Source organism: Megalops cyprinoides, chromosome 19 (genome assembly GCF_013368585.1).
Source record: "Megalops cyprinoides isolate fMegCyp1 chromosome 19, fMegCyp1.pri, whole genome shotgun sequence".
In the NCBI taxonomy this organism is placed as follows: domain Eukaryota; kingdom Metazoa; phylum Chordata; class Actinopteri; order Elopiformes; family Megalopidae; genus Megalops; species Megalops cyprinoides.
Window position 1 is genome coordinate 14,206,932 of NC_050601.1, and position 21,956 is coordinate 14,228,887.

At 42.3% G+C, this 21,956-nt stretch overlaps 1 protein-coding gene across 1 annotated transcript; it reads right to left on the reverse strand.

Annotated features, from left to right (window-relative positions):
- Positions 1–1,554: 1,554 nt before the first annotated feature.
- Positions 1,555–21,668, reverse strand: LOC118794625 (mucin-5AC-like). The gene is made up of 13 exons (XM_036552880.1): positions 21,463–21,668; positions 9,322–11,256; positions 9,061–9,234; positions 8,727–8,840; positions 8,449–8,558; positions 8,156–8,214; positions 7,665–7,807; positions 6,993–7,130; positions 5,687–5,729; positions 5,470–5,507; positions 5,003–5,090; positions 3,411–3,594; positions 1,555–2,533 (listed from the first exon to the last, which is right to left on the reverse strand). The coding sequence occupies exons 1-13, from the start codon at positions 21,518–21,520 to the stop codon at positions 2,405–2,407; spliced, it is 3,213 nt and encodes a 1,070-aa protein (XP_036408773.1). The 5' UTR covers positions 21,521–21,668; the 3' UTR covers positions 1,555–2,404.
- Positions 21,669–21,956: the final 288 nt, after the last annotated feature.

Genomic DNA, 21,956 nt, shown 5'->3' on the forward strand with positions numbered 1-21,956 from the left:
CACCATACAGCCCTCTGTGGGGCATTGTTCAGGAGCCCCAGGAGGCTGCATACAGCCATGGGAAGAGCCATGGTTGGCCCAGGATGAACAGGGGGGACAGACTGTCTGCAAGGCTGGAGGGAAGATTTCCTGGCATCTGTCGGCTCTGTACTTCGACGGAATTAACGGAGTTGCCCTGCCTGTGGCAGTTCAGAGGCACTGGTGCACAGAGGATATTTTGAGTCAGTTTGCAATCTATGAGATTGGGGAGAGGGGGAAGGAAGAGTGAAGGAAAGATCTGTACCTGTCTTCCACAAAATTGTTTAATTGTGTCAGTGCATTAATTAATGTTAAACACCTATGGAAGGCCTACTTGACTTGAATCAAATTTAAATCTATCAATAGCTGATGTATTTCAATCAGATGCAACCAAATGAGTAAGCTAAGAAGCTTACTTTAATCAGTTTGGCTGTGTGCTCAAGGCTGGCTCCTTTTGACTTTTTTAAAATTTATTTATCCTTGTTTAAGTTTCAATCCTTCCGTTTCAAGCATCAGCCAGCTTCTCCATTATCAAAGTCAAGTAAATCAAAATCAAGCTCTTCTAGCACTATATTAATAAAAGGATTGCAGACAGTTGAAGGACTGGATACACCCCTTAAATGTAAAAGCTCTGTAATACTCTAAATGATTACTGAAGATTTGTATGCCATATCGACAAATGTGTTGTAAAACATTCACTTCAAAGATCTTATTCTGAATCTGGGGAGCCCTTTGAAATGTCCTGTTTTACAGTGAGTCAGTTAGTCAGGTCCAGATTAGGTCTTTAGTTTGGAGCTAGTTTGGACCTCCAGACTTTTACTGTTGTCTGGGATCATGTCAATCAAATTCTATCAGGAGCCAAAAACTGAGACAAAAACTCTAATAAATGCCATGTTGTTTTGACTGTCAGTTTGACTGTCAGTGTTTTAGTACACAAACATGACTACCCTTTTATACTGAATCTCCATGCCAACATCCACATCCTGTTTCCATCACAACTCTGTGTACATTCAACATTCAGAAAGTAAAGACAAATGTGTGCTAAATTAATTTATTCCCATTGTCATCCTTACATTATTAATTGCAAAACGATTCCCTTCATTTACAAAAGTTGTATGTACATTTAAAAATTGTGCAACATTCTGATATTAAGCAGATGACATTCATATACACATGATATTCCAGAAACATTTACATACATTCACTGAGATGCAATTCATAAATACATAATATTGGCACATCCAGATAAAAAGCTTGATCGAAAGCTATTTGCTCGACATTCCTATTCTTTTAGTCTTTTAATATGAACCACAGGAATAGGCACACGTGTAGATGCAAGCAACCCCAAAACAAGAAAGCTGCATCCCAATCCAGGAACCATAATTCCCTAGTAGAAATCCTCTTAGAAAAATATCAAGGTTCCAGCCCTTTATCCCTTCAGTACATATTATTTGTTTATTTGAAGCATATATTAATTCATACATTAATAAATCAAGAAGCAAATGTTAATGCATAAAACCCTACTCATGTGGCCACTGGAAATAAAAATAAAAACTTTTTCAAAATCTTTGCCGGTTTTCAGCAAATGCTTTGTATACTTTAGCGCCACTACCACAGAAAATTGTTTTCCAATACTAAGACTATACCATACTGATGGACTATAACTGTGTGCTCACTACGACCAAAAGAGGAACGACCACAGTAAGGATATGAGCAGGTGCAAAAACATTAAAACACTGCCACCTGCTGGTTGTAGTGCAGATTACCCATGGCTCATACTGCATAGTGACAGCTCAACACATTGTGGGGCATACATCTACCGAGAAAATAATTTATGTGACACATTTTATTTTGTCAAGCATTTCAGACTGGCAGACTTACAGCCTGAGGACAAAATCATAAGCCTGCAGAACTTTTATTAATAACCAACGGTTATTTCAACAGTAACAAAGGCCATCACTTCTTTGGCAGTTTTGATGATTTGCATCTAAACCCAGTGACGTTTTGTATCGATAACTCATAACGGCAATCTAGATTCCAATCAAACCGGTTCCTGCAGTTTATCTGTAATACTCTACAAGTTCAAAAGGGAAATGTGTGTGCTGCTGTACTGCGATCTGTACCCTGCAGTGTGCTTTCATGTTCCTTCATCACCTGGAGGAGCTCCTTTGACCTGGAATAAACAGATTTGGAGAGAGAAGGGGCACAAGAGTAGAATCCTATTGAGCGTGACAGAAAGTAGAGACTAAGCAGCCATGAGCCTCACGGCTCACTTTACTTTCCTGCTGCCATTCCCAACCTGAGTGCAAAGTCCAGCAAAATGGAAGCGGACAGAAATCAATCCCATCCTCAGTCAATGGCTGTTTTCCCCGCATCCATCGTCATTTTATTTGGCTTTCCTCTCATCCTCCGCAAGGAAGTACGGATTCTCATGGCCTTGGACAAGGTAGGAGTACCTCGTCGTGTGCTTGCCTTTGAAGGTCTTCAGGTCCTCCATGCCATCATAAGAGCCCGTCTAAAAGGCAAAGAAGCGGTCTTTGTATTTTTCTGTGTGGTTTTTTCCCCAAGCACAAATGCATCACGTTACACTTCACAGCTGAGCGAGAGGCAGTGCTGGCTTTTCACATGCAGTATTTCTACGAAGTGGCCGACAGAGGGCAGCGTGAATTTGAATGGCAACAAAAACTGTTTCCCTACCTTTGGCTCAGCCTACTAGCAGATTTCAATTATCCTAAAGCACAGCGGGGCGGCAAAGCGGGGACAAGCATACACACTACAGGGAACATCCACTGAATTTTCAGCAAGACCATGGATTGAGAGCGCACAAATAGAGGGTTTCAATGCGTTCACAGGGAGGTTGGGAGGAAAGGACATAACCCCACTCTACTCACAATATGTGTGCAAGGTAAAATAAGCCATTTTGTGATTAAAAGCAAGCACCAGGGGGTAAATGGATGAATGCAACCGTATTCTAATCTGAGTTGGTGATTAGAATATGTGACACAAAAACGTAGCAAATTTATGCGGTACTCTGCATGTTACCAGAGACATCAACAGTACTAAATAGCAACAAAACCCAGAGAAATCAACAAAACGTCACTTGGCCAAAAGACCATCACTTCAGTTTTGTAGTTCATAGTTACTAAAACATAAATAGGTCCAGAGCATGTTTGGTTGGATATCCCAAGGATTTATGAATCTGCTTTGTAGGCACCATTTACTTAGTGAGTGTTGAATGACACAGCTTGCCAATATGTGGAGCTCGTTTACAATATTGACCTATGTTATGTAAACTACTGATCATTTTTCAGACAGCAGCCCAACAGCAGAGAGGACAGGTATGAAGAATAGTAGGTCCCTTGGGGTGAACTACAACACTGTTGCTTTCTCACCATGCCATTAACGAGGCTCTTCCTGGCCAGCTGGGTATTGCTGTCGCTCTCTGTCATCTCGATCTGCGCCGGGTCCCAGTTTAGAGTGGCCCGTGGGATTGGTAGGATGTCCTTACTGGGCCACATGTTGCGGAAGTCCTCATCTTTGTAGGGGCTGCTGCAGTCGGCTTCCTTCCGAGGCCGTCTGAAATGCACGTCTTGGTGTCAAACCCATATCAGGGCTTGGGTTTTACTTAGCAGGTGGAGCTGCATGCATCTCACGTATCTGTACGGTCACTGGGTGTTGATAGTATAAGGAGCCAAAAGCTCGTTTGCACCAGTCATGTGCAAGCTCCTTCTCTCTTCAATAAATCCAGTCTGGTTCATGCATTGCTTACCTTGCCTGAAAGCTGGATGAACCATGATTGCTTCAGGCTGACACAAACTAGATAGCAACTTTTTTTTTTTTTTTTTTTTACACCAAATATGACATTTCACCTTCTCTGTAGCCAAATAACTATCATATTTCAAGCGTTTTTTTTTGTTGTTTTGTTCTGTTTTTTTGCCTCTTTTCTTCTCCACATGCCTGTCACATACATGTATTGAGTTATGAGTTGTTATCATCTGTGATTTTTTTTTTTTTGTCCAGCTGATTAGAACACTGCATAATAAAAGATGTTTAAGCCAACAATTGTTCTACTGTATTCATTAACAATAATGGTTGAGCCTTTGGTGTACACCCTAGTTAAAGTCCAGGTCCTTTTTTGGCAGTTTGGAAAAACACTGCAAGAAAACAAGCCAGCAAAGAGCAGAACTGACCATTTAAAAATTAAAAAAAAAAATGTAGTCACCAGACGCAGTAACGATGTGTGTGATCGCGCTGCATGGGGAACAAACACACCAGGAAGTGTCCAAATGGGGAGAGCCGTCACTGATATCTATCAGTCCCTTCCTCTTCAGTTACATCATAATCACAACTACTTGCTTCCTCATGTGTGGAAAATAACTACTTACACTGCCTTGCCATGAATGGCACATAAGGCATAAAGAATAGCATAAGAAACCCACAAAGCAAGCAGTTGTTCAATATTACTAACTCTTGGAAGAGAAAGACTAATCTTTGTAACTTCCTGTTACTGCTGTAGCTAGCTAACTGGCTACCTAATGCTATCTATAACACATGCCTATACTACTCGAAAACATATTTCAAACCAAAATTCATTTTCCAGTATCAGTAGTCATAAAATAATGAAGGACAGCTAAAATTTCTTACAGTTATATATTAGATATGTGGACAATTCAATCAATTCCACATATCTAATATATAACTATATATTCAGTCACTGGGTAAAATCACCAAAATCTACTAAAACAACACACAAAGATATTCAATACCATTATTCAAACAAATAGTGACATGCTGGTTCACCTCCGATTACATCAATGAGCTGCACCTGTATAAATTTTTGAGTAAAAAATGTCATTCATCCTAACTAATGATATAAATTTCAGTTACAATAAGCACTGGACCTGTTTATATTGGGGTTCGGGGGAAGAGTTAATGAAAGGGTATTTATGTGGTGGACAAAGAGTAGGTTTGGGGTCTCTCTTACCTCCAGCAGTAGATGATGAAGGCTAGAAACAGGATGAGCAAAAGTCCACCCAGCACACAGGATATCACCACTGCCGCCAAAAGAGATGCTGCAAGGAGAAAGGGGGAGAGCTCATATATATATATATATATATATATATATATATATATATATATATATATATATATATATATATATATATATATTACATACATATATATATATATACATACATATATATATATATATATATATATATATATATATATACATACATATATATGTGTGTGTGTGTGTGTGTGTGTGTAAGCTTATCTCAAAGTGAATAAGCGACACTCCATTCCTTTAGGGGGAATTTCTCATAACCGAGCCATAGTGAAATGAAAATGCTACAGCCAAGACACTGAGGACCCTGTAATTTAAGATGAGAATATACTACCTGGTTTTGAAAGCACAAGATTCTTATTAGTTACTTATGAGCTACTTACAATCGTTGCAATCAAATCCTGCGTAGCCAAACGGGCATCTGGAATACAAAGAGAATGAGAGGGTGCATCACATAAAACTGCATGAGAAAAACCTTTATTATTGCTAAAAACTTCCTCAAACACCATCTCACTCCCACCAGCATAGGGCATATGGCAGCATAGTGTGACACTAAATATAATGCTTGTGACATAATATCTTGAAAAGCAGAATACTCACACAACACACTTCCCATTCTCTGCCTTCTGACCACTCGGACAAGCTGTGGGCATCAAACATGGGTAAAATTAAAAATGCACAATTCAAAACACAAGGTCAAGCACACAAGACAGTGTTGTGCAAAACAACCCCCCCCCCAGCAAAACAAAACAGATGTAACAGTTGGGGATTCAAATTAGGCTTCCTGAACTTCAGCCCAGAGGAGCCTCCTCTAAATGGAAACTTATTGTCCACTTCACTCTCTTGGCATAAAACCCATTTATTCACAGGCAAGGCAGGGTAATTCTTTTCCCCGTATCCATAGGAACGGGCGGTCACAGAAGAATGCCGTAAACAGACAAACAGACAGGGACGCCGTGTGTGCCAAGGCCATGGGCAGCCAACCTTGCCCTCCTTCCTTCTCACTGGGCTTTCCACTGGATCCAATCCATAGGCGTATGCTGTCTATGGCCAAAGAGCTACTCTGGCCACTGTTGAAGAGCCACATGTCATCTTTACTTTTAAACACATAAGTGATACATGCAGCAACCAACCCCAACATTATTCCTAACTTAAATCTGGATCCATCTCGTTAATCCCCCAGTAAAGGGTCAGAGGGATCCTACATGTGCATAGAAGCATATTGAGAATTTAAGAGAAGGAATGACAGCCACTCTTAAAAATAAATACTTTTTCAAGCTAAAAACACACTCAGGGGCTTCTAACAAGCCAAGAATCTAGTGCGCTACAAAGTTAGAACTATTCAGAATTTGTTTTCTAGAGTGTTATTCTCTGACATACTGTACGCCTCTATAGCAGAAGCTTATGTTAATTCTTTTGATGTCACTGTGTGTAAAGTGCTACTGCAGTCATAGATATCTTGCAGGTTTGAATTTGTTTTCTGTCTACATTTTGTTTCCATGTTGCTCTACCTTTCATGCTCAGACAGTACTGACAAAATGTCAGTTACATCTCTTCAGTTGGTTTCTTTTTCCTTCCATATCATCCTTCCATATAACTGCTCAACTTTTTTGTCAAATATTTTGTCAAAATATTTCATATGCTAGATGCTATTATTTATCCTGAGATATATGAGATTCACTGAATTTAGATTCAATTGTTATCTGCCATTGCACTGTTGCTGAGTGTTGTGCTGTTGTATGATCAAAATCATCCAAGCAGGTTGTTTTATTCTGACAATAAAAACATTTAAATGGACTTGGACTTAGTACAGGAATGATTCTGTCTCTGTGTTTTCTGTGACTGCATTTGATTCTCATATCAGTAATATTTATTAAGTGAAGGCACTTCACATGCATGTGCTCACCTATGCAGCTTCTGTTTGAGAAGCGAGAATTTATGTAGCCAGGCTTGCAGCTGCAGGTGGCAATCCCATCAGCTGAGTAGGAACAGTCTGTCGTCACAGAGTCACAAGGGCCTGGCTCCTGGCTGCACAGATTTGTTGCTGTGGTCAAAATAAAGAGGGATACACTGTGGTCAGCATGACACTTTTGGCATAAATGCTAACCAATAGTTGCCATGTGACTTTTTCTGGTTCATTACCAGACTGTTATTCACGTAAGCCACCAACAGTAGGAAATTCCCTACTGACAAATCAAACTTTGTCAGTTTTTTTTTTTTTTTTTGATAGATGTCACCTTGTATATTAACTTGTGTCTGTACGCTCTGGCTGTTACTGATGAAGTCAAGTAAATTGTCTCAAATTCAAAAACTTTATAGGTGCTTGGGTATTCTATGAGTGAAGAAAACCCAGGGAAAGTGTTCAGCTGGACGAGCAAAACTTTCATAAAGCAGCATTGTACAGACCATTCACTCAGTTTGTGATTAATATGTACAGTAAACACCTAAGGTTTTTATTCTGGAAACCTCAAATTAATTTCAAGTTCAAATTAGAAATTAATGCTAAAAACAGCTGAGGGGTAACAATGAGATTTTTTGTGGACTGTTTCCCCATCAGTGAGAAAGTCAGAACACACACCACTGAACTCGGCTCTTGCCAGCAGACCACAGCCACCCCCACACTCCTGGATGGCTGTCGCTATGGCAGTACTAGTTGACTCCTGTGTGACATTGGAGGTGCGGTGAAATATATTCTCCACAGTAGCTATCACACTTCCTTGCCTGAAGAGCAAAAACATAATCTTAGCACAATTCAATAACCTCTTTACAAGAGGCAGGGATTCACATTGACTACTGTGAGTATTTCCCAGCTCATTCTCAAGTCATTATATTTCAAATGTCTTTTCCTAAAGCCCCAAGACATACTGATATAGTGAAGAGTAAAGAGATTCTAGGTTCTAACACTGTATATCTTTATGTACAAAACAGTGTTTAGAATTATGAATACAGAACTTATCCAAAACCATGACAGTTGGTAAGGCTGGCATCTTTAATGTCTGTCATTCTTTTTCTTTTTTTTTTTTTACAAATGTATTTAATTAAAAATCAACAGACTTGAAATATGCTTACCTGAGCTCCAGAACAGTTGATTTGAGATAACCTGGCTGGTTTCTCAGGGTGACCCTCAACTAGATGATAAATTAAAAAAAAAGGATATTGGCGCAATCCCTCTGATGACATGTTTCCATAGTTTTTGTAATCCACAAGGCTAACCAACAACAGTCAAGCTCTACAGTTAATGACATTACTAAGTGAATTTTCCAACAGGATACAGTAAGTATTTTGTTGTTGATTTTCAATAAGGCACATTTGGAGTGACCAGTACACAGGGACATGTGCCCAACCACATCTCATTAGCCTACCATTTCAGAGATATCCTTTGTTGCATCCAGAAATATTTGGGACAACTTGTTAGTCATATCATCTTCAAAAGGTATTGAAGTGAGACGCATGATTCCAGGAAAGACTTTGGCTGGATTGGGAAGATATGCACATGAGAAAATGAGTGCCCTGATAGTTCAACACACGTTATTAATGTCAAATGAAAAAAAACATGATGTTGCATTCAGTTCTGTCTTGAAGGTCCACAAAATTTCAGATTTCATTTAGTCCCTTTTGACCCATAAGGTACGACCCCTACCTTGGACACAGCGATCCCCTGAATGGAAGGACCCAGGCAGACATAAGCATCGGAAGCCTGTGAAGAGATTCTCACAGGTGCTGTCAAAAGGACATGAGTGACTGGAGCAGGACCCTGATGGAAAAAGAACATCCGTGAGCTTCAGATGTCTAATACGAGTTTCAGCCTTTTGCATTAAAAATATATAGTATAAATTTTGTTGAAAAGTATATTCAGTGCATGTAGGAGGGCCACAGGCTTTGGTTAGTGAAGGTAACCAACAGGCAGTGGTTGATATAAAGAACTGCACTTAACCATGGAATCATGTGACTAGACAGGGGAGGTGGGCATTCACCTGCAGGTCTGGTAGTAGTGGGTGTGGTGCTGGGGGTGAGAGTGGGATCACTGTCTGGTTCTGTTGGATAGGTGTCGTTCTCAGTCGGTTGGGCAGTGCTGAAGGTGTCAGGGGAGGTCTGGTCATCTGGTGGGGAGTCTTTGGTAGTGCTGAGCGCTGAGCTGTGGCTAGTACCTGTTGGTCAAGAGTTCTGAGTTAAAAATGAAAAATGTATGTATATATACAGAAGATTTGGGCACGAGCATGAGTGGGGACACATACCTACAGGGACAGGGACACCAGAGGAGGTAGATGCAGCTGAGGTGCTGTCCAGGGAAGAGGTGCTGGTGAAAGAAGGTTCAGAGATACCCGTGGTGAGGGAAGTGGAAGATTTAGATGGGGAAACCGCTGTCACCTGGGTCCCGGCTGCCCCTGTGTTACTCTCATTTGTTGTGGTGGCAGTTATGACACTCTGGTTCGTGTCCTGTTTGGGGCTGCTGTTGTCTGGGGTGCCAGAGGGGGTGGCTGGAGTGCTTTCTAATGCTAGGCGGGTAGTAGTGTGACTTTGAAAATGGCTTGTGTCTGTTCTCTTGTTCACAACATCTTGGGTGGTCATTGCTGGAGAGGCAGGGAAAGCCGTGTGATTCTGGGAAGGAGTTGTGCCCATTTCCATAACCACTGTAGTGGTAATGGTCGGTCTACTTTCTGGGGAAGTAAGACCAGGAGTGTTGTTTCGGGAGGTCATCGTGCCTGAATCAGTGCCAGCCATTGTTGAGTGGCTTTCTGGAAATGTAGGAGAAGCTAAGGGGTTGTGATCTGAGGTGGTGACTCTTTCCATGGTTGTGGGCTTTGAGGTAGAAGACGCAGTTGGATTTTGTTTTGGAGATGTGGGTGACGTGATGTAGCTGTGGACTGAGAATGTGCTGGGTTCCATGGAAGTATACATTGAGGTGGAATGAGGTGTTATTGGGCTATTCTGTGGAGATGCAGGGGAAGCTATGGGGGTGCTGGTCTGAGCTTTGTCCGTTCCTGTGGTAGGGAGGACTACGGTGACAGAGGATGTAGATGTATCATTTTCTGGAGATGTAACTGAAGCAGTAGTGAGGGTGGCTGGCATCGTGCTGATTTCCGTAGGGGCATAGACTGAGGGAGAGTAAGGTGCTGTTTGGTTATTTTGTGGAGATGTAGGTGACGCCATTGGGCTGGGGGTTAGGATTGTGCCTGTTGTCAGGGTGGCAGGATTTGTGATGGTAACACGTGCGCTGGATGTATACTTTGAGAGGGTAGGAACAGCTGAAGGGTTCTTGGCTGCAGTGGAGCCTTCTGTGATAGTAGCAGTCGAGCTTTCTGTGACAGTGGCAGTTGAGCCTTCTGTGATAGCGGCAGTTGAGCCTTCTGTGACAGCGGCAGTTGAGCCTTCTGTGATAGAGGAAGTGGAGTGTTCTGTGACAGTTGCAGGGTCTGATGTATTAGTGGGTGTGAGCGAATGGGTTTCTCCAGAAGTAAGGGCAGCAGGAGAGTTATGGGTGGCAACCATGTCTGTTATTTTCGTGGCCTGCTTTACTATAGCACTGGAAGTGGTTGGATTGTCTTCTAAGGTTGTAGAGCTAACTGAGAAGTTATGGGAGGCAGCCATGTCTGTGCTGGTTTGGCCTAAGGAAGCACTAGAAGTGGTTGAGCTGTTTTCTGTGGTTGTAGGTATAACTGAAGGGGTATGGGTTTCAGTCATGCTGGATAGGTCTGATATAACTGTGGGAGTGGTTGGGTCATTTTGTAAGGGTGTCAGGACAGCTGGGGGGCTGTGGCCTGTGCCTGTGCCTATTTCCATGATGGTGACGTCCGATTTTTCAGTTGCTGTGGCTGGGGCATTTTCTGGGGTTGTATGGGGAACAGAGAGGTTATCAGCTGTAGCTGTGTGCGATCCCATGGTTGTATAATTAGCAGTAATGGCAGGTCTGCCTGTAGTGCTTTCCGGAGATGAAATTGCAGCTGAAGGGCTCAGGGTAGTGTCCACCTCTGGGGCAGGGGTAGTGGGTGTAGATTCCATGGCCCCAGCAAGCTCGGTGGAAGCACTGGTGCTTGTGTCCACGGTGGAAGAATGCCCATCCCCTCCTGACCCCTCCTCAGCCGTCACCACGGACACTCCTGTGGCTCCTGGGCTGCTAGTTTCATCGGAGGCAGATGAGGGCATCGTGGCCGTGCTTTCTGCCATGGCAACTACAGAAGACATAGCGTATTAGATACATTGAGTGAGTGGCTGACAAGGTCAAATCAGCTAAATCATTCTGAACTTTTCAAAGAAAAAAACATGCAAAGGACACTAAGCAGCTCAAATAGCAATACATTAAAAACACATTCTAACACTGTCTCAACAAGTCATTTCTTACCAGAAACTGTAGTTCTGTATTCAGATAATTAGAAACAACTGCATCAATATCATGTGTGTTTTAGGTGTGAGGTCAGTGTTCTGCGTCATTATTAATCCTTTGAGTGGAAGCAGTCAACTGCCAGCTTGCACATCAGCAAACCATCACCCAACCCCCCACCCCCATAGCCACAGCCTTCCCCATTAGAGGGACAGTTGCAACAGCGTGTAAACCACCTTGTGCCAGAGCTCAGAACAAACATGGTGTGTCCGTTCCCAAGAAAAGATTAACCTCCTAAGACATCGCATCCAGCCACAGCTACACACACAGTCATTTGTGAGATTCCACAGCATTTGAATTGGAACACTTTCTGAACCCCCCCCAAAGTATCAAGTATAATTAATAGTATGAGTGAATTCCCTTTCTGCTTAATTAAGTCGTATTCAAAACATGCTCACACAGGTGACCTATTAAATAAAGCTGCCTTGTATCACATGCTTGCAGATCGCTAATTAACAGGAGAAACGGTGGGTATTTAGCCAGCGCCAGGTAATCTCAAATCCCGCTGGCTCCGTAATCTGATACCCAATCTGACCGATTACCCAGCAGCCCTCTAAGCCTTCATTTACTAAGTGCTCCAGCTGAGCGGGAACCAAGCGGTGAGGAGCAAGGCTTCATTTACGGCTCTGTCCCCGACCGGATGAGGAACAGTCCCAAGGGTAAGCACAGCACGAAGGCGCACAGCGCCCAGAGGTAAACTCCCCGCTCCTATTCCCATACCGCCGAGCCAGAATGTCACCACTTCTGTTGGGATCTAAAACACAAGCCCAGGCTGAAAGCCCAGCCAGGAGGGGGGCTTAAGAACTGTGTGAAGTCTCTTTACAGGATCCCATTCTGCATGCAGCAACAGGAACTCGGCTCTGTTCCTCCTGCCAGAATTGAGACATGCCAGACAGGCAGCCAGAAGACACCTTGAGCAAACACTCCTGGCAACATCATTTCCAGTTAAATACACTGAAATAAAAACAAATGGCCAGTTGTGAGTAATGTAATTATCTTCCAAAAACAGAAATGGATAGTGTATTTTGTCCTGTACGAATCAACAGGTTTATTGCCTGGTAACCAACTGCAACTGCTGTTAGAAAAAGAGCAGGAAGAGTTAGCCTATCAAGACTAATTTCTACAACCATTTCTCAGAAAGTCTTGGAGCATACACATGCACACACAAGCTAAAAAAAGAGGGAGGATATACCAATATAAAAGCAGTACATCCACAGTAGCAAGCAGATGGATGAAAGAACTGTCAAGTACTCCATTAAAGCTGCAGTCATTCATTCAGTTATTGTAGGGACAGAGACAGAGGCATAACAAAAGCACCCTCAAATCAGACATTTCATGGAATAGAGGGGAAACTTTAGAGAAAAGAAAATACAGCTGAAAGGTTTTCTATGAGTATATTTGCAGAGCAGACTCCACATACTGCCCATATCACCTGGGGCTCCATCTTTATCTCATGCTAGAAAAATCAAAGCATTTATCACATATTCTAATTTCTTAGACCACCAAGCTGTCAAACTGCTGGAGCAAGTGGGAGATGACAGAAAGATTGCTTTGAAGTTGGTGGCTTTGGCAAGGCAAAGAAAACCCAGAGAAAGTAGGGTGTTGTGAAGCCCAAGGTGCATACAGCTCATGTCCCCTCCCTTTTCCTAGAGAGAGCAATAACAGAGAGAGGGAGAGGGAGAGAGAGAGAGACCTCTGGATGACATTGATGCCTTTAGATACATGGCTTAAGAGAGCTCAGTGTGCTGCCACGGACACAAAACGGGCTGTAAGCCACTTTTCGCACATCAGTGGATATTGCAACACCAGGAGCAACATGCATGCAGTGACCTGACCCAAGTAGCGGAGCCATTATCTTTATTTATGTTCATTTTTAAGTAAATTTCTGGGAGCTTTATATTGGTGCGTGCCCCATCTGAGGGAGATAAGGTTGACGTCTTTGTACACCTGTGTCCACGCCATATGTGAGGATAGAGAATCTGTATACAATAGCTGGTAAAAGGGTTCTGCTTTTACCACTTCCTGCTATTCAATATGCCACGCAAAGGTTTCCCAGATACAGAGTTCAATTCCCACATAGAAACAGCACTCAGTTTTCAATAAATGTTTTCCATAATGATCTAAACCAGGCTAAGGTAATTTGTGTCTGTGGTCGAGCACTAGGTGGGCCAGTGCTAGAATGTCACAACGAGGGGGCGGGGATATTAGACCACACACCTCGAAGCAATGCGACAATTAAAACGGCACCATGCAACGCTCAGCAGGCCACGCAGATTGGGTCCGCCTCAAAGTACTCTGCCATTGTGCCGCCGAATAAGGTTCAACTGCAACCGACGCTGTGGTCGCCATGGAAACCCCACCGAAGCCAACCAGGATAACGGGAAGCGCTGCCCTGGCCAGATGAATTGCAGCAGTTTATCAGATCATCATTACATTATGACAAAAAAAAACCCAGGCGGAAGTTTGCACGTTGACCTCTTCCTTAACCTCTGTATAGATTTCCATTGCATTAAAAGGAGTGTAATAAATAGACCTCACAAGAGAAATGAACAGGGAGAACCTTGTTACAGAACACACTGTACTGACATATTGATAAGCACAGATACGTATTATGGTAGTGAGTCTGGCATGCCTATTTACAACAATGATAATAAAATACATTTTGAAATGTACAAAATACATGGTCAATGTGACTTGGGAAATGTAAGCTGTGCCTGCGAAGCTGCACATCATCTTCAGCTCATATAGACCACTGCCGCTAAGATGATCCGTCAGTGTCAATAAATGCATCCACACTCTCCTTGTTTCCCTTTACAGGCTTTTGATCAATGCTAATGACAAATTACTAGTGAACAGACCCTGTAAACATAGGCATCATAGCTGGGTGCCACCATAACTCCCCCCTGCTCTTCAGACTTATGTGATGCGGGAGGTAGCGTTGCCCCCGGCCACGACTTTACACACAGCTTTGATCCTCACTCCATCCGGTGTAGCAACACACCACCAAGACCCCTGCACTCATTTATCAATCTGGATACTCTCATGTTTTCGTTCCAGACAATTCCTCCCTGCTGACTCAGACGCAGATACACACAGACACACACACACGGAGCAGTTCACTCAAGGCTCTCACACTGCTGACATTGCTGCAATGTTACAACAGCGCTTTGAGAAGGTTAGGCCAGGTAACTGCCACTGCCCTGCAGCTGTGCATGTGAAACGGCTAGCAGCAAACAGTCAGAAGCCTAAGAGAAAGGAATAGATATCTGTGCCTTAGCAGTGACAGAAATTGCTGCTTCCTCATTTTCACACGACATGAACGTGCCCTGTCATGTAGCTGTCATGGTCTGCTTTCTGTTTGCTGACCCCTATTTTTAAGTCTCTATTCCTGTGTATTTCTGTACTGTGGAACAAGAGCGAGTTAGAGTTTGCTAGAGCTTACATCCTCGCAAGGCAAACAGAAAAATTATGTTGCTTTTGTTTGATGACCATCTGCTTAAAGTATGACAATGAAAGAAAGCAACCTCCAAAAAGCTCAATCTTTCCACCTGTAATAAAAATCATTTATCGTTTATAGCTTTATAGTCTCTTATTTTTACAGTTCTACAGAATAACACTATTCCATCTCTGATGCACTGTTCATATGTCATTCGTTTTTTTATGAAATGCAAGTTTTTTTTTTTTTAAATTTTATTTTAATTCTGAACCACCACACTACTTGTGAATGAAATGATCTGCTGATTTTGGAATATTTATTGACAAGTAAAGGTAAACTCATTCAAAACGCCTAATACTACAGGCAATGAATTATACACTCAGGTAAAGGAACCTCTACCTGACCTCTTTATTGTGCAAGTGAAAAAATACCTGTGGAATGCATCATTTAATGTGCCACTCCTTGCAAGAAATCAAATAATACAATCTGAGCTCAAACTGACCAATGAAGTGATGTGTGCTCACATGATGATGTGCTTTGTGCTCACATCCTCTAAGCAAAAATGTTACAACCTGTTGTGAAGTCACAGGGCTTATTTGAGGAGCTTTCATCAAGGCATTATGCAAAGGCCACTTGAATTACTGTGTCTTATCAGGTCATGGTCAGGACACAGTGCACCTGTTACAATGACTGATACAGCCACACTCACTGTAAAAAGGGCCCCATCTGTATTCTTTGTTCTGTGAGCCTGAGTACTGTGGAAAAAAGGGCCCCAGCATTGTAGAACCTGTCAAAGCTTCAATCTGAAATCAATGACGGACCTTTTTTGTTTAATGAACTCAGACTCAGCAGAGAGTGTTCTATGAAGAGACAGTTCAGGGTAATCAAGACAGTGTTCATCTTTGACCCCAATTCTGTCCCTACCTGCACACATCCACAAACCCTTCACTCTGAGGAGGGGGGGGGGCGTGAGTCAGGGATGTGGTGCACACATCGGAGCAGAACAGTTGCGAGGGCACTTCTGCTTTAGACAGGCAGGAAGCCTGACTCACTTCCACACTCACACCGATGTGAATACATTTGCAGTCATATATTCATTGTTCGGAATTTCTTTTGAGTATAGGCAACGGTGCTGTGATTGTGGGTGAATATCCTCGTGAATATCTGTAAGAGCCAGATAACGAAGGACCCTGCTGCTTCAGTCCCCTTTCCGACCAAACATAGTAGTTTAATAAGGCACAGGCCCTCTGAAGCCCGGTACATGAAGACAAGGGTCTGAAAGAGGTCGAGCCTGAGCCTCACACTATGTGCCTGATACTGTAGCCACTATCTTTGAGGTTGCCACGGAAACATCTCCAGCTTACTCAGGGATTAGAATGCATTCCTGAAATAGTTTGTCTCACATCAAGCGGTGTTGAAGGCCTGATTAAAGAGAGTAAAGACATAGACGCTTTACAGGTTAGCGTCTCCTCACTCTGGGATCGAGAACATCCTTAATTCAAACACTCTGAGTACTTAAGCATCCTGTCATTGTCATGGCTGGATTATTAGTCTTACATAATAGCCTACTTACAGTCATTACCATATGTATTTTACTCATATAAAAGATGCAACACATATGAGTTACATACGTGTAACAAATGAGTTACACAAGAGCCTTAAGCGTTTTATTTATGTGTGTTTTGGTTTTTACAGCAGACTGAAAACCCACGTATTCAGACTACACTTTGTCTCCCCAAACTATGACCCTTCCACCTCCTAACATTGTGGTAAAAGCTTGTGCACAAAGTATAAGCATTAGAGGTAAGAGCCTGTTGGCAGTATAAGTCTTTGCTGCAGAAAAAGCTTGGTGATCAAAACTTTGTAATTGGAGTTTTACAGCAATAGAAGCCTGTGGCAATACAAGCTTGGTGGCTGAAAATGGTGATAGCAGTATAAGGTTGTACAGCTCATAACAGCACTTATTGTGGCAATGATTGCTACAATGATGCTATATAACAAATAGGGCATTAATGATTCAGGACTTGAATGGCTGCACACTTTACCCCGTTGAATGTACTTTTGTACATAGGCTCAGTGACTGTCAGATGGTAAATATATATATAAATCAAGAGGTGCATAACTGTCGCTCTGTAGTAGGAATAGTCGATTTGCTGGGAAAACAAATTTGCTCAGATCTTAGGCCTCACTGCCTGAAAAAGCCTTGTTAAGCCCAGGACGTTCTTCTCTTGCTAGACATGCTGGTCACCTGTATGAAAGCTGTAGGACCCCCATGCTGCTCCCCTGTCTCAGAGTCATGCCAGTCAACTTTCCTTGGAGACTCAGCGTTCGTTAAAGCAAGGCTGATCTATGCAGAAAGGGCTTGTGCTCAGTAGGTGCTCCTGTGCCCTGCTTATAGGACGTCATTAAGCTTCATTCCTATTTCCTGTGTTTCCCCAAAAGAGCCCTGAGCTACGCTTTGCTACATCAAAGTAGACCAGCTGTCGCCAGCTCCCCAGAGGTATCTCATGAAAATGACCCCGGCTCTCCTTTTGCCACCTACGTGTGTGCTCTTTCGATATGTGCTTCCTCATTCAGCGCATTTTCAACAAGTCCCTTATCTATGATCTAGAGGGCATTTCTCTCACAAAGACCTTCTTTCTGGTTAGTTCCCTTGAAAGTGGTGCACAGTATACAATTGCCGTCATCATCAGTACAGTTTGTTCCCTTAGGAATTGGCGATACATTGCTAGCACTGCAAGAACCCATCCTTAGACGAGGGGATTCCACCGGCCCACTGACGGGCTCTTATCTAGAACCCTCAAGGTAAATATGCAAAAGGCAAAGGCTAAATTAAGGATTGGGAGCCCTCTGTTTTCAAAGCTTCCCCATTCTATCAGCCATATACTTGTCTTGAGGTCAGTAAAGAGGAAAGGGGAAAGAGGAGTATAGCTGGGCAATTCTACCAGCATACCTCTGGACATTTCTGCAAAAGTGCTTACACACTGACTCTGTGTCTACCAACAAAGCACAATAAACACCAATGTCAGTTTTGCTGCCTTGCTTTTCAGCTTTTGTTTGGTTTTATCCACAGCCGTTTGTCCCAGTCTAGTTTATGTTTAGTTGAAGTCTTGCTGAAACCCCAAATCCAACAAACTGTGGCAAAGCAGAACATTGTATCCTTACCGGCTCCATAGTAGCGGCACCCATTAAAAAATCTAAATCATTAGGATGGGATGTTTGAATTTAAATCGAATATAAGTCTGCAAAAGCCATTATAACTTCTGCTTGTAAATCTCAGCAGGAGCTGAGATTGGAGTATGTTCTCTGTCTCCATATCTGAATAACCAGTGCCAGCTCCACTCTTTCCTGCTTCTCAATCACCACTACTGAATTAGTTTTAATTGTTTTTGTCATTCCAGCAACAAAAACAATTATGTAAACCCCAAGACACACATCAGATTGTCAGCCATTAATTGCACTGTTTGTTTACAATGATTCATTATGACTGATATTTAATACATAAAAACTGCCTCACTACACCAGGCTCTATTAGACGGTTTCTTTTTTGTCACGGTTGTTGGGACGTTTTGTTGAAGCAAAGTGCCTTCAAGAGAAAGTTCACACCTTCTCCAAACACCATACATTCAGTCAAGGTTAAACAGTTGGTGGGCAGTCAGTGTGGAAGAGCCTACATGAGGAGAAGTTCTACCTAAAAGAATCTAGACTGCTTAGAAGATATGTGTGGATAATACATGGGTGCTGGAAAAAAAACCCTATTAGTTCTCATGACTACATACCCCTTTTTAATTCCAAAAACTGTGAGGCTGTCTTTCTTAAGCCCTTTGAGTGAAGGATCAGTGAAGAATTACCATCATGCAGCTTGAAGTGTGGAAAACTAGCTCCTCTCTTACGACAGATTCAACCCTTGCTCTTTAAATTAATGTAAAGACAGCTGATCCCAAAATGTACTGGACTGGCACACCGGCTTCTTATGCAAGCACACTGCAAACAGGAACCAACACCAGCCACCAGCCAAGCTGTGCAGAAACCAGACAGCTGCAGAGAGTTGAATCTGAGAGAAACCTGCTCTCCTTCAGCACCAGGCTTTTACAGGGCCCTTAATTCCTAGGCAACAGATGGTTCCCAGAAGCAGTGATTGTTCTCTGGGCCTGCACTATCATATCCTATTAAACCTCCCATTCGCCAGCATGCGCTTTCCAATTACAGCATGAGATTACTAAGAGCAACAGTAATCCTGGAGGATATGAAGGAGGCCTCCTAGCACTGCACTGAGACTGCTCACACAAGCTTGTCTCCAAGTGGTATATTAATTAACCATACTGCTCTGAGTAAGCTGTTAGGGGGCTGTCGTGATGCAGCAAGGCGCTTTACATTGATGTGGGCCTGTCATAGCAATACCCATTTGCTAAAATGAGTTGTGAATTTACTTGCACTTTAACACAAATGTACACATCTCCATTGGCATAATCCTTTTATCTACTGTTTACCATTCTCTTAAAATGTCTCAAGTGACCCTGTAAGTTTTGGCATATCATTCACATTAATTACCAGTGTTAAAGCAGAAGTAACAAAAGCACAAAGCAAAATGTTACCAACTCTCCCACCTTTTAATGATGCCCTACCAGTAGAAATAGATAATTACCAATATTATACAGTGTTGTGCTCAAGTTTAAATATGACCACTTCAGATCGTTCATGGAAAATATTTTCCAGCTGTCACACAAATATGAACACATGGGGGGATTTCCTCCTACTCAGCATCACTCTTAAACCACATCACCACCAAGTTCCCTAAAAAATTACAACCTTCATGGTATCCAGAAAGACTCCCAGTCAATGTTTGAAAAGCACAAATTCTGTAGGAGAGCAGATTCAAAGGAATTTCAACTCCCCAACCTGACAACAGTCTCATTACATCCAAACAATTCCCTGCCAAACTCTTCAGCGCAGGTATTCACTTCTTGGTAAAACCTTTGTTGTCCTCAGCGAGTTCACTGCCACCCCACATATAACATTCCCACAATACTGTTGTAAGGATGCAATGTTGCTACACTGACAGAAACATCCAAAAAATGTTGCGCTGGTCCAGCTGTCAGGATGGCACTCTAACCACCAGAGCTGACCAGAGGAGTCAGCGTTCTAGCAGCAGTGACTCACACCCAGCTTGTGCCACTGTGGAGCAGTGACTCAGTGGTAAGGCAGCGCTCAGTCACTCTGCCATCAACATCTAAAGAGATGGGGAAAGATTTATATGTGTGTGTGTGTGTTTGTGTCAGAGAGAGAGACTGTCTGTCTATCTGCTTTTGGGTGTGGGCATCACTACCCTTAGGAGAGAGGTCAGAGATTAGAGGTTAGGTCCTTACAAACAGCTCCGGAAAGTTAAAAAAAAAAAAAAAAAAATCAATCCTAAATATGTGGATGGGCAGGGAGTGGACATACAGAGCGAAATGGGAAAAAGGCTTTCAAAACCATAAGAGGAATGAAGCTAGTGTCACCTTCATCAAAAGAAAAGCAGTGTGACACAACATGCAGCTGTGAATGCCACAGGACTGCTCTCTGGTGAGACATACAGTATCTTGATGCATTCAAGAAAATATCCAGTGCCATCTTATCTTCTTGTTATGGAGACTAACAGCTGACTACTTCACAGTTAAGTGAATCTTATTGGACCTGCTGGTACTATAATCGTGTAGCATTACTACACTCTGTAATTCATCATCTTCATCATTGTCTTTGGATGCAGGTTTGGAAATGATGCTCATTACTTCTTAAGTTCTCAGGTGTCACCTTCACTGACAACCTTGCATGCCATATGGGATCCCTTCATCCATGCAAAATGAGGCATCTTAAAACTCATATATTCAAACCCCCACCATTTTCCCCAAACTAATAAACTATATGCAACACCCATTTAAATCACTGGTAATTCCATATCACAACAGACACTTCAGGTATACTACCTAAAATATCTGGAAAAAAAAACAAGTAATGTTTCCTGTTTAATATTTACTACAGTGTTACTTTTCCCAGCACAAAGTGACTTTTAAGATGACTTCGTTCTATACATGAATTCACTCTGTGACAGAAAAATACGATAGCCTAAAAATGCGTTACCTGATACACAAAAGACAATATTTACCTAAGATGGTCGCTATTATTGGTGGTTGTTATAAGAGACTATTAATTCCACTTTCAGCTAAATTATCTGTCAATCAGTTTACGTTGCCAGTATTTTGGCTGCATTAAAAACTTCAGTTTATCATCACAAGCTGACCACGTTAGAACCAAACACACCGCCCACCTGATGCGCTCATACATCTTTGTTACCCTATGATGTGCTCGCTAATCCTAGAATATTACATTTTTACAAAGAGTTATGAAAGACAACACTGTCGTTAAAAACAGGAATATGGTATATTTTTAACACTGTATCAGATCACAACAAAGGTGTCACCATATCCACAGTTTAGGAACACTTTCAAACTGTCTGAAAGCGATTATTTTAGCCTTATAAAAATCATGTGTTGGAACGGATATGGAAGTACATGCCACTCTTACCTGATGTGAAAAGGGTTGCCACAAAGCAGCTGAGGATAAGTTTATGTAACGTCTTCATAATCGAATGAAATATCGCCTGAATAACAACGTTCTAATCGAGTTCTAAAAGTACACGAATGAATAAGACAGCTACAATCTATCCGATGATCGCCGAACAGCTGTCACTTGTGTTCCTTTTTTTTTTATTGTCACTTCAACGCACAGCCATCCCCTCTCTTGTCACAAATCTGGCCCAGGTGTTTCTAACTGTAGGTTTAAGAGGACTCGGACAGTAGACGCAAAGCCACTCCCCGCCGAGGCGGGGCTAGCCTTAAGCAACCCTGACGCGTGCGGGCCGTTCACGCCGGGAGAATCTGGGTGAGAAGATGAGCTCAAGAATGGGAAGGAGAAAAAATGAAACAGATTCCCATCGGTTAGGATGGACGTTCAACAAAACACGATACACTAAGATTCAACTCAGGCGTTGTTGTTTTTTTTTTTTTTTTCTTTACCTT